Here is a 16,650-nt window from a genome sequence, read left to right on the forward strand (position 1 = left end):
GGCAAGATCTCTGCACCTGAGAGCTTATTTGTTAAAAGTAGAGCTTTACACTTGACAGATGTGAACACACGTTCACAGCCACATGAGACCCACTCAGAAGATTAAAGAAAGGTTTAAAAAGAGAACAACTGAGCTCAGCGCCTATAGCTCAAGCGGCTAAGGTGCCAGCCACATACACCAGAGCTGGCAGGTTCGAATCCAGCCCGGGCCTGCCAAACAACAATGACAACTACACCAAAAAATAGCCAGGCGTTGTGGTGGGCAACTGTAGTCCCAGCTATATGGGAGGCGGAGGCAAGAGAATCGCTTAAGCCCGGGAGTTGGAGGTTGCTGTGAGCTGTGATGCCACGGCACCATACCCAGGGCGACAGCTTGAGGTTCTGTCTCAACAAAAAAAAAAAAAAAAGAGAGAGAACAACTGTTGCACCCTGTGAATCTACTTTTATTTAAGACTGGTATGTGTATTTACCTAAATCAAATCAAATCAAATCATTTACTAGAATAAATTGCCTATAATTCCAAAATTTGGGGAAAAGCAGTGTAAGTATCCCTTTTATTTACTGGGAGTCCTGCCTTTCAGTGTAAACTTGTGGAATGTATTTTTGTCTTTCCAAATTAAAGACATAACATTTTAAGGGCACTGCATAATAATTCATCAACAAAGAGCAAGGGGCATAAACTCCGAAACAGCTGGAACCGCTCCCTTCGAGGAATGGTCGTCATTCCTTTAATGGAGTTGAGCTAAGAGCTGGTGTCACCCTGTGAATAGAACAGAAAAACCGCTTGAACTGTTCAGAAGAAGCTAAGTGTTCAAAACCAAGATGACTGAGGTAGCCAGCTTCTTACTCAAGAGCTGAAAAATTTGAGGTAAAGACAAAAATCACCTGGCTATAGCAATTCTATTCCAAAGCTTGGTTTCAGGAAGAGGTCCAACTGCCCTTCCCAACTGGTTCTTTGAAAGATCTAGATTTGCCAAACACCCTGAAAGACAAAGGATACGAGAGGCATCGTGACATCATAGCAACAGCTGAGGACACAAAGCAGAGAGGTTTTGGCTTGCTCAAGGAATTGGAGGAGATGGTAAAGCGTAAACGGGGAACGACTTTGCCATCTGGCTCCTAATGTGGCCTCTGCTCTCCGCCGTCCTGCGCGCTAAGACAAGCCATCGAACCTCTCTAACTGAAGAGAAGAGAAGAGAAGAGAAGAGAAAAACTGAAGTCTTCAACTGGGAAAGAGAATGGTCTCTGCCTCTGCAGCATGCTGTGAAGGTAGACGGAGACAACGCCTGAGAAGGGCGAGGCCTTCATTGAGAACGTAGCAGCTGAACCTACGTGCCATGCAGGGACACCATTTACAAAAAGAAAAACTTCAGTCAGCAGGTGACCATCAAACATGTATTGGTAGTAGAAGACATTAAGTAGCAACTGCAACTTTTATTGAGTGTAGCAATGGGGTGGTAGTCTTTTTTTTCAATTCTTTATTAAATCATAACTGTGTATATTAATGCATATATGGGATACCATGTGCTGATTGGATTTACAATGTGGAAAGCTTCCATCTAACTGATTAACATAACCATCTCCTTGCTCACTTATTTGTTGTGGCAAAAATGTTCATAACTCTATTCTTAATAGTACAGAAATGTATCATTGTATTATGCCCATTAGGTTGGATCCCCCCCCAAAACCCTCCCTCCTCCCACCCTCCCCTCCCCTCTCTTTTCTTTACCATTCATATGAATGTGTAGGTGATTATATAATGATTTCGTAGTAGTATTGAATACATTGGATACTTGTTTTTTTTTTTCCATTCTTGAGATACTTTACTAAGAAGAGTATGTTCCACCTCCACCCAAGTAAACATAAAAGATGTGAAGTCTCCATCTTGTTATGGCTGCCTAGTATTCTGTGGTGTACATACACCACAGTTTGCTAATCCATTCATTAGGTCGGTGGGCACTTGGGCTGCTTCCATGTCTTGGCAATTATGAATTGGGCTGCAATAAACATTCTGGTGCATGTGTCTTTGTTATAAAATTATTTTTGATCATCTGGCTAAATACCTAGAAGGGGGATTGCAGGATCAAATGGTAGGTCCACCTTTGGTTCCTTGAGTGTTCTCCAAACTTCTTTCCAAAAAGGCCGTATTAGCTTGCATTCCCACCAGCAGTGTAGAAGTGTTCCCTTCTCTCCACACCCACGCCAACATCTGTACTTCTGGGATTTTGTGATGTGGGCTAATCTTACTGGAGTTAGATGATATCTCAAGTGGTTTTGATTTGCATTTCTCTGATGATTCTAGATGAGGAGCATTTTTTCATGTGTCTATAGGCCGTGCCCCTGTCTTCTTCAGAGAAGTTTCTGTACAAGTCTGTTGCCTACACAGAAAAGGGGTGATTTGTTTTTTTCTTATTGATTATAGAAAAATCAATGGGGTGATTTGTTTTTTCTTATTGATTATGGAATTTCTTATTGCATTCTTGCGGATTCTAGTTATCAGACCTTTGTCAGAAGCATACTGCAAATATCTTCTCCCATTCTGAAGGCTGTTGGCTTTCTTTACTGTGCTCTCAACTGTGCAGAAGCTTTTTAGTTTGATCAGATCCCAGTAATATAATTTTGGTGTTGCTTCAATTGCCTGGGGGTTCTTCCTCATAAAAAATTCTCCTAGGCCAATTTGTTCAAGCATTTTCCCTGCACTATCTTCTAATATTTTTATAGTTTCATGTCTTAAATTTAAATCTTTTATCCAATGAGAATCAGTCTTTGTTAATAATAAGAGTTGGAGGTCCAGTTTCAATCTTCTATAGGTTGTCCGCCAGTTCACCCAGCACCATTTGTTAAATAGGAAATCTTTCCCCCCTTGAATTTCTTTCTTTCTTTTCTTTTTTTTTTTTTTTTAGTCCTTACCTCTTAGAGAAGTATCTTGAAATATTTATGAATAAAACAATATGATATCATGATTGCTTTAATATACTGCAACCCCCTAAAAAAAAATACCTGGGGGTATTAGATGAAAAAAGCCTGTCGGAAAGTGATAGGAGATGAATTCATGTGGATTCATTGTATAGCTTCTTTGTTTTTGTGTACATTTATTCACACACATACATGTGTACTACACACACACACACGGTTTTTAAAAAATAAATTAAAGACACAGGCATAGCCAATATCCTATTGTTGTCATCAGGGGGTTTCTTATAACTGCAGTCAGTGCAGAACTTCCTGAAAGCTTAGCAGAAGTATTTGGCTCCCGCACACAATGAAAGGAGGTGCCTCCTCTAGAGGATCTGGAGACCAGCATAAACCCACAGAGAAGTAAGATTATTGTGGGACAAAATGAGAATGGGGTTGACCTCTAGTGGCCTCCCTTGGAGAGAAATCTGGAAATTAGATTTGAGAACAAAGTCAAGCTGCCACCAACCATGGAAGCCATGGAAGCCTGTATCTTTGTTTAGCTTAGATCTTTCTTTAAACCAGTGTACATTTTTATGCAGCCAACTTTATGTTTTGCCTGTTCCTTAGTTTTTCAACTGCTTACTTCTTAGAAAATTTCTCTGTTTAAGGCTTCAATCTGTTTGGGTTTCTCCCCCCTACCCCCCACCCTGAGATGAGGGAATTAAATCTCTCAGTCCTTGAAGAGCTGTCACAAAAGGAGACAGCTTTAGGCCTGTGGTAACCAGATGGATCAATGTAAGAAACTCCAAAGATAGAAGGAAGGGGCATTCAGGAATGGCTGCAGATACAAAATGAGCAAGGATCTAATTCGGAAAATACACATGGAATGTACAGAGAGGCAGCAAAGACAAGTTGTCAGAAGCCGTCTGGAACAGACACATCTGATCTCTCTGTGGGTGTCCCTAGTTTCATTTATTATCCACCAAAGGGACAAAGCAGGAGACACCACAGCAAGGCTGCAGAGGGACGTCCGTAAGGCTCTTCAAACATGTAAGTGCTCCATAAATGTTAACAACTATTGTCAAATTGCTTAGATTTTGCTCAGTATTCCAAGAAATTTTGGCAAAAGCAGATCTTTGATCCATAAATACTCCTACGTGGCAGAGGGTATTAATTTTTAGAGCAGCTCAACACATCAAAGTAAAATACAAAACACTGTTAGAACTTGCCTAAACTTGAACTCCTGTCATGATTGTTCCACTTTTAGATTATAATCCCAACAGGTTTTGTCGATCCATGAGACCTGTTCAGATGCCTGTTTAGCTCTGAGCATTATGCTTTCTAAAATAGTCTAACAGATTTTTTTTTGTTTGTTTGTTTTTGTTTTGTTTTGTTTTGTTTTGCTCATACCTAGCAATAGTCTTTTTAACTGAGTGATAGGAATGCTGCTGAGAAAAGCCCAGAAAAGCCCAAGCCCAGATGTCTTCCTCAAAGGTCTTGCCACAGTGTGTGAAATCCCATTAGTCATTCCTTTCAAGGCTTCTGCTAAATGTAGTTGCTCACTGGGAAGGAAACAGGTGAAGCTTTTGCCAGCTACAAAGAGTCCACCTTCAGTCTCTTTGTTAATTTCCCCAGCACACGTTCATTTATTCATTAAGTGTTCAACAATATTACTGAATGTATCCTATGGGAAAGGATTATAAAACTGAATGAGCAATGCTCTCAGCCCTGAGGAACTCAGTCACAGAAACAGACAGGAGATAGAATGGTAAGAAGTGGTCAACTTGGGTTCAAACACACCAGCTTTGCCATTCTCTGGCTGTTTCTTCCATACCTCAGTTTTTTCAACCACTCACCTTTTAAACAAATGAGTTAATATGTGTCCATGTTTATTAAGGTGCTAACAGGGAATAATTTAATAAGTATATTATTACCATTATTATTGCATAAATAACAATTATAATGGGCTGTATGTTTAATATATATTGGAAGTATTTAATTATTTATACAGTGAAATGCCTAATTCTGCCTGAAACATTGAAGGGCTCAGTCTAAGGAGATGATGACAGAGCTGAGTGTAGAGTTGACGCTGTCCTCTGGGCAGCTGTGGGAGGAGACCCAGAGGCAGTTACAACTACACTGTATGACAGAAGTGAGACACTAAGTAGAATATGAACAAGAGATGTTTGGTAAATATAATATAAAATGGTTGTGAGAATGAGTTGTGGGGGGTTGTGAAGGGCCTTAGATGCCAAGGTAACTTCTTTGGGCTTTCATCAACACATATTTATTGCCCATTAAGAAGCTTTAGGAGAAGAGTGATTAAATCTTTTTTTTTTTTTTTTTTTTTTTTTAATAGTATAATGTCAGAGATGTGGAAGGTGGGCTAAGGCAGAAAAGGAGATGGATGACAGGTCTCCCAGGAGAAAGCTGTGATCATCTATCAGATAGGGCAATATTATGGACACTAGAAATTAAATGTAAATTTAAACAACACTTCCAAAGTAAAGCCAGCCAACATTATATTGACGATAGGACAGTAGCTTAAATCATGTCTTAAGAGTCACCCAGGAAAGCCTTTTACACCTTCATTCATTTTCCAGTTATCTTCCTAACTCCCAGCCCACATGTGTTTACTCTATAACCATGTCCTATTGATCCCAAATCCTGAATCTCTCTACAATTCTGTGGTCTTCTTACCATTTTTACTATCCCGATATTACATCAGGCCATCACCATCTCTGGCATGGTCTATTTCACGAGCTCCTTTATTTACTGTCCCTAAGCTTATCTCATTCTAATTTATCCTCAAAGACTGTTATAGTGACATTGCCAATAAAACTTGACCCTATCACGCTTCTCCTTAAAATTTCCCATTGGCTTGCTGTTCCCTAAAGGATGCAAGATACACTTCATTATAACTAACTAAATACCTACTTTTTAATACCCAGTTATGGCCATACTCATACCAAAAATACCCGTAGATGAGAGATTTATTTGTTTACTTATATGTGAAAGGTCTCTGGTTAGAATCTCTGCCTTGCACGATATCTCTGTGTCACGTAATCACATTGCTTTGACAAATTTTCACAGAAGACGCTACTTACGACAATTACAGAGACTTTGGTAGATGTAAACAAGGCATTGGGAGCCCTGCATAATCTTTCCCCAACTTATTTCCAAAACAACTTTTTCCAAACCTCAAGCCACACAGGTGTATTCATCCTTCTTTCTTGAAACACAGCTCGTGCTTGACAACTTCAAAGTTTCTGCTCCTGTCATGGCTCCTACGAGAAACTCTTGGCCTCTTTCTCTCTATCTTCAAATCCAAATGCCTTTCCCTCTCTACCTTGCTCTATGAAGTGTCCCCAGGCCACCAGGACCTCCAGGAATCACCCCCTTCTCTGAAGTACCCCTGCACAAACTGTCTCAGAAGTTCATTTTCAATTAATCGTCACTTCCTGGCATTTGATAATATGGATTACTATATCATTGTCTTCAATAATAACTTACCTCTTGTATCATTTTTTAGTTTTCTAAGTGTTTATGCCTTATTTCCTGGAGTGGACTGTAATTTTATTACAGGCTAGGCCTTGGACTTGTAATTCTTTTTCTTTTAGACCCAATATCCCATATATATGAGGCACGTAATTGATTTTAGATAATTGATATGATAACTGATCCATCCACAGAAAGAAAAACAAAACCAAATACAATTAGAGCTCATAAGCTAGAAAACGGTTTGAATGAATGAGCGTCATCTTTTACCAATTAAAAAGGTTACCATCTTTAACAGAGTTAATGAAAACACCCTAATTTCTTAACTATGAATTTTTTTTTCAGGTAGGCAAGAATACCTGTGTTTTGTTTTGTTTTGTTTCTTTTTTTTTTTAAAGCGTTATGAAAGGCCGTGTTACAACATAGTGCTCAGTTCCTGGCTTAGCTGTCCTGTCCTCTGCGCAGAGAAAACTTTCCCTTTTTTAGAAAAGAGGGAAGACGAGGAAGAGAGGTGGGAGGGAGAGGGAAGAAAGAAGGGGAGAGGGAAGAGAAAGAGGAGAGGGAAAAAGAATAAGAAAAGGGGAGGAGGAGATAATACAGAGGCGGGAAGCAGAAGATGGGCATGGGGGAGGAGAGGGGAAGGAACGCCGTCTACACCTGGAGGGCAAGGACTGTCCAAGAAAGAATTCTGGCTCCTGATTCTGACTAAACCAGCTTTGCTCCTTTCTCTCCTATGTTCCTCTCAGTGCCGTAGCCAAACTTGTGTCCTAGAGGGTCATTCTGGTGGCTCCCAGGCCAGTGAGACCGAGGGTGTGAGGGCACATCCGGGGACCGGCACTGAGCGCCAGAGTCAGTGCACTGGACAGAGGAAATGTTTTTAAAAACTTTCAGAAGATAAAACATACTATTTCTTCCTACCAAGATTCTGGTGACTTTCTTCCATAACTGATAGGGAATAGAATATGAACCAACAGACACGGTTACTGACATTAACTCAAGGGCAGAAAGCATAAAACTAAGTTACAGAAAATTTAAAATTCACCGTATGTTCATTATTCACACAAAACAACCCCAGCAACAACAAACCGAACAAAACATCCCTGATTTCTCCTACTGAGAGTTAAAAAAAAAAGTATATATATATATAATTTTTTAACTCTGTTTTCTAAAAAGGTAGCAATAGGGTAATAAGTTCCATTTTATTCCTGAACCCTAATATAATTTTGTAAGATTATTGTAAACTGAAAAGTCTAGTTAGAATTGAATGACCTCCATAGTGCCTGTGGCTGTAAAGATAGGCATTTTACTTGAATTTGAATCTTCTCGTTTACCTAGTCAAGATTGCTTTGGTAATTTATATTGTTAGAAAAAAAATTATATAGAAAAAAAGTCAAAAAACTAAAATAAAATAAAATAAAAAAGTCATCCCTTACGGGGCAGGGAGATGGGACCAAAAGTCCCAAGTGGTGAAAGTGGTGCTTCTGCGGAGCTGAAGCTTGCCTTGTTGTGCGCAATGCTTCCTGCCTTTGACACAGCAAGTTACTTAATGTGATGAGAGGGTAAATGTTGAAGCAGTATCACTCTTTACTAAAAATCACATGTCATGAGTTCAGTTGAAAAAAAAAAAAAACAGGAAGTTCGGGCTCAGCACAACGTGGGGGTCAACAGATGGCTTACGTAAATGTGTAGGCTCATCCGGCTGGGAAACTCCAGCCTCAGACAGACCACAGCCAGCAGATCTGGAGCCCTCTTTCCTTCAAAGCAAAATCTCCAAGGAGGGTAGAGAAGCAGAAGGCCGTCACCACCCACCCGCCCAGGCAGGACTTCGGAGGCACACACAGGACACCCACGCGAGACATTCCCTCCACTTCCTTCCACCTAAAACATCCCTGAAAGAAACTTGCCTTGTTTCTGCCAAACTGCAACTCATAAATATATAGCGTGTGTGTGAACTGAATTAACTTGAACATTTTGTAAAAGGAGACAAGGCCTGAGGCATACAATGTAGGAAAGAAATCAATGTTCTTTTCAGCCAGACATTTTCAAATTTATTTTTTATGTGACCATTTTCAGAAGATTATATGGGAGATGAAGTATTTCAGCAGACCCTCACTGTCTTTTACGCCTTCTCACCTTTCTGTAGCCCTCATCTGTGCACAGATCATGAGGGTCCTCCTCGGAGACCCTGCCCTGCAGCTCGTGCTCAGGGCACAGTCTGGGTTCTTGCCATCTCCCTCACTCCAGTGGTCTCCAGCCTCTCTGGAAGATGGCTTTCTGGTCTCTAATTGCTTCTTGGTGCAGAACTCACCTCCCCAGTGAGACTTTTTCTGGCTATTTCACATATAAGCACCATCCCCACCCAGGGTTATGGGATCTGGAGCAGAGGCAAGGTCTGATGTCACTGATGGTTTTCAAGTCTGCCCTCTGAGTTAAAAACAGACTATGAAGATGCAGGAAAGGAGCCTGCACCCACAGCAACACCACCACCTGTCAAGCCCTTGGGGCACACTGTGGAATGAGTGAATTAATATATGAATGACTGAAGTACAGAGGCTAAAGGAAAAGGGACACAGGGATCCTCACAAGTGTGAGGCAGGAAGTGACACATCTTCACATCCCTGGGAGTCGGGCACAGTATATGAATGTCCTGCTCTATGTGTGCGTGCGCAAATCTATACCTTTCTCTACACGGACATATAAACACATACTGCTTGCTTTCTGTAAGCCACTTCCAATTTTGGCAAATACCTTCACCTATTTTATGCTGTGTGTACAAATGTCTGCTTAGTTTCATGCACGTTATTGCCAAACACTGTAATAAACGTTCCTGGAAAATAGCACATTCTAATAGCACTGATCTGAGGTAGATTTTCAAAATTCTGAACTCAACGGAAGAAGTTCCTTGTCACAGAGATCAAAGTCCTGGTTCCAACTTTCATTCAGGTATGCACGTTTTAAATGAAGGAAAAGGTTTTCCTCAGCTATGGGTGCTTTTTTGACCCTGGTAAATGCACTTAGGAAGACTCTAGGCCCAAGAAAGGGCTGAGAGTGAATCTGGGAAACCCAACGCAAAGCGTGTGGGAGAGAAAGGAAGACAGATGGCGCGTGGGCAGAAGACATTTACAATGCACCACTTTTAAACACACCAGAACCGGTTCACGATTATCAGCTTCAAGCTTGGACAGTTGTAAGGTTTGCAGAAATTATATCATTCATCCTGCCATTCATAAATATTTACAGCATCAGACACGTACTATCTACCCGGGACTGGCCAGGCAGTGTGCAGGAGGGTGGTGTCAGCATCTACACAGCTCGCTGCGCGCCTTCCAACTGGGCAACGTCATCCTTGGGGAGAGGAAATCTGTCCTTGGGTGAGATTATAAAAAAGAAAAAAAGCATACGCTTTCAATGTACAAAACACAGACATACATGGATACACACTATATCTGTGGTAATAAAATGTGGTAAGAAGTGATTAGGGAAAAAAATGTCTAAAAGGACACCTAAGGACAGAGCTAAGAATATATTCTGCCTTACAAGTGCAGGCAGTGTGGACTAATTGTTATGCCCTCATATTAATCAGAAAAAAAAAAAAAAAAGACTCCTGAGGAAGGCAATGTGGCTGAGAAACACCCATCTATTGGGAAGGAAAGAAACAAGCTATCCTAATGCAACCTGCTAACTGCAGTGGTGGGAGGTGCAGAAGGATGTGGTTCTATGGACCAAGTGGTACCCCACGGGGTGCAGAAGGGGAAGTCAGAGGAGGCTTCCTGGTAGAGGTGGCACCGAGGCAGAGAGGTGAGCGATGGCCAGTTGGAATTTCACACAAGCAGGTAGGAATCGGTGCGCTAGCATCAAAGCAGAGAAAACATTTATGCAAAAGTCTTGGACAGTCACTTCCACAGACTTTTATGAAGGAAAATTTATATAAACTCCCAAATTATGTAGCTTGGCTAATTCAGCTAATTAATTTATGAAGGCAGGGGACAGAAAAAGAGACTGATAACTGAAAGTTAACCCAGTTTGGGGGTTTCACGTGAGCCCTCTTTCACATCCGGGCCTTTCTTTCATTCATCTGCCATCATTCTAGGGAGGCCCTCATTAGAACGCAGAGAATTCCCGCATCCCGAACTTCTATCCCTTTCACCATCCCACAGCACCACAACAGCAGAGAGCTCTGTGGAAGTGTCGGGCCCAATTGAGCTGCCTAGAGCCCTCACATACACTCCTCCACTTCAGATCTCCACGCTTATCCAAACCAGTTCCTCAGCCAGCCAGCTAAGAGCTTGTAGAATCAGGCTTTAAATTACTGAATGGGGAGAATTCAGGTATGCCCTTAGGTGAATAGCTCTTCAGCATTTAGAAGCTAATGAAAAGCATGGCGCTCTCATTCCTCCAGTCACAAATTAAAAATTTAGAGTGTCTGCTACAACTAACTATGCAGGTGCAGTCCTAATCACTGAAGCTGCATCCTGGACAGAATAGACACAGTCTTTGGCTCATGGAGTTTGCTTTCTCAAGGAGCAAAGGCAAAACAAAGATGCATGAACAAATAAATATGGTAGAACCTCCATAGTTGGCCACCTCCCTACACTGACCTCCTCCTAAAGTTGACCTAATTTTCGTAGATCAGACATGCACCACATGCGCATATCAGGAGGCCCAGTTCCCTATGTTGACCACTTTATTGCAGTCCTGGGGAGAGGAGTCAAGTGATAGAAGGTATAACTTCAAGTTATAGAAATTCTTCTATAATTTTCTTTTTTTGAGACAGAGTCTCACTATGTGGCCCTCAGTAGAGTACTGTAGCATCATGGCTCACAGCAACCTCAAACTCTTAGGCTCAAGCGATTCTCTTGCCTCAGCCTACCAAGTAGCTGGGACTACAGGTGCTCACCACAACACCTGGCTGTTTCTAGAGACAAGGTCTCGCTCTGGCTCATGCTGGTCTTGAACCTGTGAGCTCAGGGAAATCCACCCATCTCATCCTCCCAGAGTATCCACTACAATTCTAATAATAAATTTATTTATTTATTTATTCATTTATTTATTTATTGCAGCTTTTGGCCAGGACTGGGTTTGAACCCGCCACCTCCGGCACATGGGGCCAGCGCCTTACTCCTTTGAGCCACAGGTGCCACCTAATAATAAAATTTAATGATGATATTATGAAGCAAATCTGTAAAAGGTATAATAGGTCAAGAAGTGACTTTAGGCAAAGGGATGAGGGAAGAGAGTGACATCTGTGCTAAGGCCTGAATGATAAAGAAGCAGCTATGTGACTACTGAAGGAAAGAGTGCCCCAGGCACGGGGAACAGCCCTGTGGTGCAAAGGCCCTAAGCTGCTAATGAAAATGCACAGAAGCAAAACTGACAGTGGATATACATGTATATGGCTATATTGTCATTGAAATATCATTTTTAGCATCTTTGAGTCAATAGATTTTGCCACCCTACACATGCCTTCCAGGAACCCCACAATCTCCCTAAAACCAGCAAGTCCAGAGTTTACATTTCTAGGAGATTGCTCCTCTGAACTCCGGCTGGTTTCAAGTCGACTGGTTGGTATCCATGTCATAGCATTATTAAATATTTCAAGAATTACCTCTACAACACAGCGTAATGTGCATGAAATTATCCTACAGCTCCAAGGGTGGACCTAGATGCTCTCAGATTCATCCTGTATCCTTGACTAAGAATCATTTTATCTGGTAATTAGGTGACAGCCTTGTAGTTGTTCATCAGATGAGAAGCTTATTTCCCGGGTTTAATTTTAGTTCTGCCACTTACTTAGTTGTGGGACACTGGCCAAGTTGCCTAAAATTCCTGTGCCTCGGTTTCCTGTAAAATGAGAACAGGGGTAGCCCCTCACAAGGTTTTTGTGAAAATTTAGTGAGACACGAAAGACTTTGGCATATCAGGAATGATTTCAATAGTTAGATTGTGAATTCCCCCTGAGCTACGCTGACCACCCCACCGAGATGCATTCCATTTTCTCACTTTAACTGGCTTTCTTCTCCATTTCATTAGGCCAAATTTCCACCAGCTTACAAACCTCACAGCAAATGCCACAATCACCACAAAACTAGTGGTTTTAGCTTCCAAAAAAGCCATGTCTCTCCTAAACATTGTTCAGCGCATTGTTTATCCCATCAGTCTAATCGGTTACTGTCTCACCAGGTAATTTTGCATGTATGTTTTGTAACCTTTGCTGGAATATAAATTCATTTAGAGAAGTACTATCCCATGGAAATATAATTAGAGACTTAGGTAATTTAAAATACATGATTGCAAGAGGGACTTTACCTAACAAATGCAATCAGTGTAACCTGGCTTATTGTACCCTCAATGAATCCCCAACAATAAAAAAAAAAAAAAAATGGGAAAAAAAAGAAAAATAGGTAAATAAAAGAATTAAGTATTAAAAAAATATTTAGTAGTCACATAAAAATGGTTTTTAAAGGTAAAATTAATTTTAATAACATTTTATTTAACTTGATACAACCATAGAATAGTCAGCATACACAACTAATTAATGACATAGTAGTGAGTCTTTGAAGTCGGGCGTGTATTTTAAATCTACACAGTCCATCTGCACCAGATTAGCCATATTTCACATGCTTAATAGCTACAGGTGGTTTTGATTACTATTGAGATAACACAACTATAGACCTTATATTACCCTGTAAGGCTCTGTATTTATCATGCTCCCTCGCATAACACATCCTGTATTCCAGAAATTCAATTAATATTTGTTAAATAATTACTGATTTACTTAAAATGAGTACAAAATTTAATCCTATGGAAAATGCATTTCTGCCGTTCCTAACATAAGAGTAAAAGCATGGAAAAATGATTTTAGCTCTTTTTAAGGAAGACATTTGCTTTGCCTCAGAAGTGATAAAATAAATTTTCGATTATATTTCTCATTAAGAATATAGTTTAGGGCTCAGTGAACATAGCTCAGTGGTTACGGTGCCAGCCACATGCACTGAGGGTGGTGGGTTTAAACCCGGCCCTGGGCCAGCTAAACAACAATGACAACTGCAACAAAAAAATAGCTGGGCATTATAGTGGGCACCTGGAGTCCTAGTTACTTAGAAAGCTGAGGGAAGAAAATCGCTTGAGTCCAAGAGTTTGAGGTTGCTGTGAGCTGTGATGCCACAGCACTCTACCTAGGGTGGTGTAGTGAGACTCTGTGTCAAAAAAAAAAAAATGAATATAGTTTAGATGTAGTTAAGTCCTGGACTACTGAAAGAAATTGTATAGACAGCAATTAAATGTATGTATTTGTTATGTTGACTTGTCCTAAGAAATACTTCAATTCTACTTTCTGATACAAGTGCATTTTAGGTAAGAGTAATTAACTCATGAAACAAACATGCAGGATTTGGTGTCAGTGAAAATATTTTGATGTCATTTTTCTGTTCACCATGGTTTTTTTAAGTGCTGTGCTCTGAAGCATATTCAATATTTCCACAAACGATTTCCCAGTTCCTCAGGGGCAATTACAGTAAATGAATGACTATTTTTATAGTCATTAACAGCATATGGTGAGAGCCAGATCAACTTGAAATGCTCTTGTTAGAGAAGATGGGAAGAAAAAGTAGAAATCTTAATATACAAGTCCAACAATTATGTTCACGAACTTGGCACCACACCCTTACACTGGCGGCACTGTCAGTTTCATAGCCTTGGTACTTGAGAATCTCACAACTGTGTTCATGTTGATGTGTGGGGGTGTCTTGCCGAGTGCAATTTATTATTTTGTTGCCTGTTTCTGTGTGCTGTAACAAGAATATCAGAGTTTGAATTAGAGCAACGAACAAACATTAAGTTTCTTGTTAAACTTGGCGAGAGTGGAAGTGAAATCAGGGACGTGTTAGTCCAAGATTATGGGAATAATGCTACAAAGAAGACAGCAATGGACAAATGGGTTGAATGTTTCCCTGAGGGGAGAGAAAGCATCACTGATGGGCGGCACTTGTGGCTCAAAGGAGTAGGGCGCTGGCCCCATATGCCAGAGGTGGTGGCTTCAATCCCAGCCCCAGCCAAAAACTGCAAAACAAACAAACAAACAAAAAAGAAAGAAAGAAAGCATCACTGATGAAGAGAGGTGAGGGCAGCCAGGAAGGAGCAGAACTCACACAAACATTGCACAGATTCATTGAATTATCCATCAAAATCATCAGCTGATTCTGAGAAACCCAGCCAACCTTGTAAACATTGATAGAGAAATAGTTAGAAAATCTTCACTGGGAATCTTGGCATGAGAAAGGCGTGTGCACGATTGGTTCCGAAGGAGCTCACTCATGAACAAAAGCAAAGGAGAGTCAAAGTTTGCCAAGACCTTTTGGAGGAGGCGAGATGACATTTTGGGCCTTGTTGTCACTGGTGATGAAACCTAGATGTAGCAATACAACCCTGCCACAAAGTGTTGCAGTGTCCAGTGGAAGTCTGCCAATGCTGCAGGACCAAAAAATTCCATCATCCGTATCAGGAGCCAAAATGATGTGGCTAACTTTTTTTGATATAAGAAGGATTGCTCGTTATAAATGTACACCAACTGGACAAACAATTAACCAGTTTGGAAGTTTACTCTTTGTAAGGCTGAAAAGGCTATGTGAAAAAATTCGACAAAAATGACCTGAACTTTTTGCTAACAACTTAATGGCTCTTGCATCACAGCAATCCACATGGGACTGTCTGTGAGGGAGGTTTTAGCCAATAAACAAGTAATTATATTTGAACAGCGTCTGTATTTGCCACATCACCTGATCTGTCCCCCATTGACTTTTTTCTTTACCCAAAAGATAAAGGAAATATTGAAGGGAAGACACTTTAATAATATTCAGGATGTCGCGGGTAATATTACAGCTCTGATGGCCACTCAAGAAAAAGAGTTCTAAAATTGCTCTGAAGGGCGGGCTAGGGGCTGGCATTGGTGCACAGCTTCCCATGGGGGTACTCTGAAGATGAACGTAGTGATATTGAGCAATGATGCGTATAGCATTTTTTCTAGGATGAATTCACAAAATTAATTGTCATTCCTTGCCTAGTCTATCATTCTAAAATTGGAGTTACTTGCTCCTTTCTTACCAGGTTTATTCTTACCTTTTCCTTTAACCTTATGTATCCATTTGTCTGAAAAGCGAATTATGATAGACAACTATAAATTAACAAAATAAGTAATTATAAAACTAAGACCGGGCACCGTGGCTCACATCTGTAATCCTAGCACTTTGGGAGGCTGAAGCAGGAGGATCACTTGAGGCTGGAAGTTTAAGACCAGCCTGAGTGAGAACAAGATCCAGTCTCTACAAAAAAATAGAAAAATGACTCAGGCATGGTGGCATGTGCCTGTAGTCTCAGCTACTTGGAGGATTGGGGTTGCAGTGAACTAGGATAATGCCATTGTACTCTAGCCCAGGTGACATAGAAAAAGAAAAGAAATAACAGAAAAAATAACTCACCTTCGGCAATCTCAACAATAATTTGCAAATCGGCAACTCACTGGTTTCATAAATTGTAAGAGATTGGTCCAAGTTGGGGACTATCTTCTCTTTAGGTACTTTATAAACAACAATGGTGCCCTTATAATGAGGGCAGCTATAGTTTCCAAATTCATCCACCTCTTTGATTTGAAGTATCAGCCTGGGTTTTCTTTGTAAGTGAAAAATAAGTGTGTAGTCTTTTCCATAATCTTTCCCATTGCCTAAATAGAAGTAAAATTAATTTGTCATCATTAAGTTATACACAACACTTTGAGTTACTTCACTTTTAAAAATACGAATAATCATTTTAATTTTTAAATGCAATTAAAGCTATTTATTTATTTATTTATTTATTTATTGCAGTTTTTGGCCAGGGCTGGGTTTGAACCCGCCACCTCTGGCATATGGGACCGGCGCCCTACTCTTTTGAGCACAGGCGCTGCCCTTAAAGCTGTTTTTGAATCGTTTTCTCTTGTCAAAACATAACCTAAGAGACTGTATAGATTACTCAAAAGATTTCTCATCTATAATTGGGCCAGGAGCTCTCTAAATAGAACAATCTTTTATTTATTTTTCTATTCCATTTTGTTGTAACCAGGAACAACTAGAAATACTCAGTTTTTACAGCACTTAGAAAATAATTTTCACCACTCAATAATTACTTTTGCTTTTCCTCTAACTATTCATACCATGACCTCAGAATGGATGTTCTAAAACTGCTGTCTTCCATAACATGTGGCTGTATAAGTAAAAATGAATTA

At 40.4% G+C, this 16,650-nt stretch overlaps 1 protein-coding gene across 1 annotated transcript in view; it reads right to left on the bottom strand.

Annotated features, from left to right (window-relative positions):
• Positions 1–16,650, bottom strand: part of DTHD1 (death domain containing 1) — a 71,327-nt gene that overhangs the window by 12,801 nt on the left and 41,876 nt on the right. Inside the window, exon 8 of the mRNA XM_053577834.1 lies at positions 15,869–16,110. Coding sequence (XP_053433809.1) covers positions 15,869–16,110 — 242 coding nt within the window. The remainder of the gene's footprint in view (positions 1–15,868; positions 16,111–16,650) is intronic.

This window comes from Nycticebus coucang, chromosome 23 (assembly GCF_027406575.1).
Source record: "Nycticebus coucang isolate mNycCou1 chromosome 23, mNycCou1.pri, whole genome shotgun sequence".
NCBI lineage: Eukaryota > Metazoa > Chordata > Mammalia > Primates > Lorisidae > Nycticebus > Nycticebus coucang.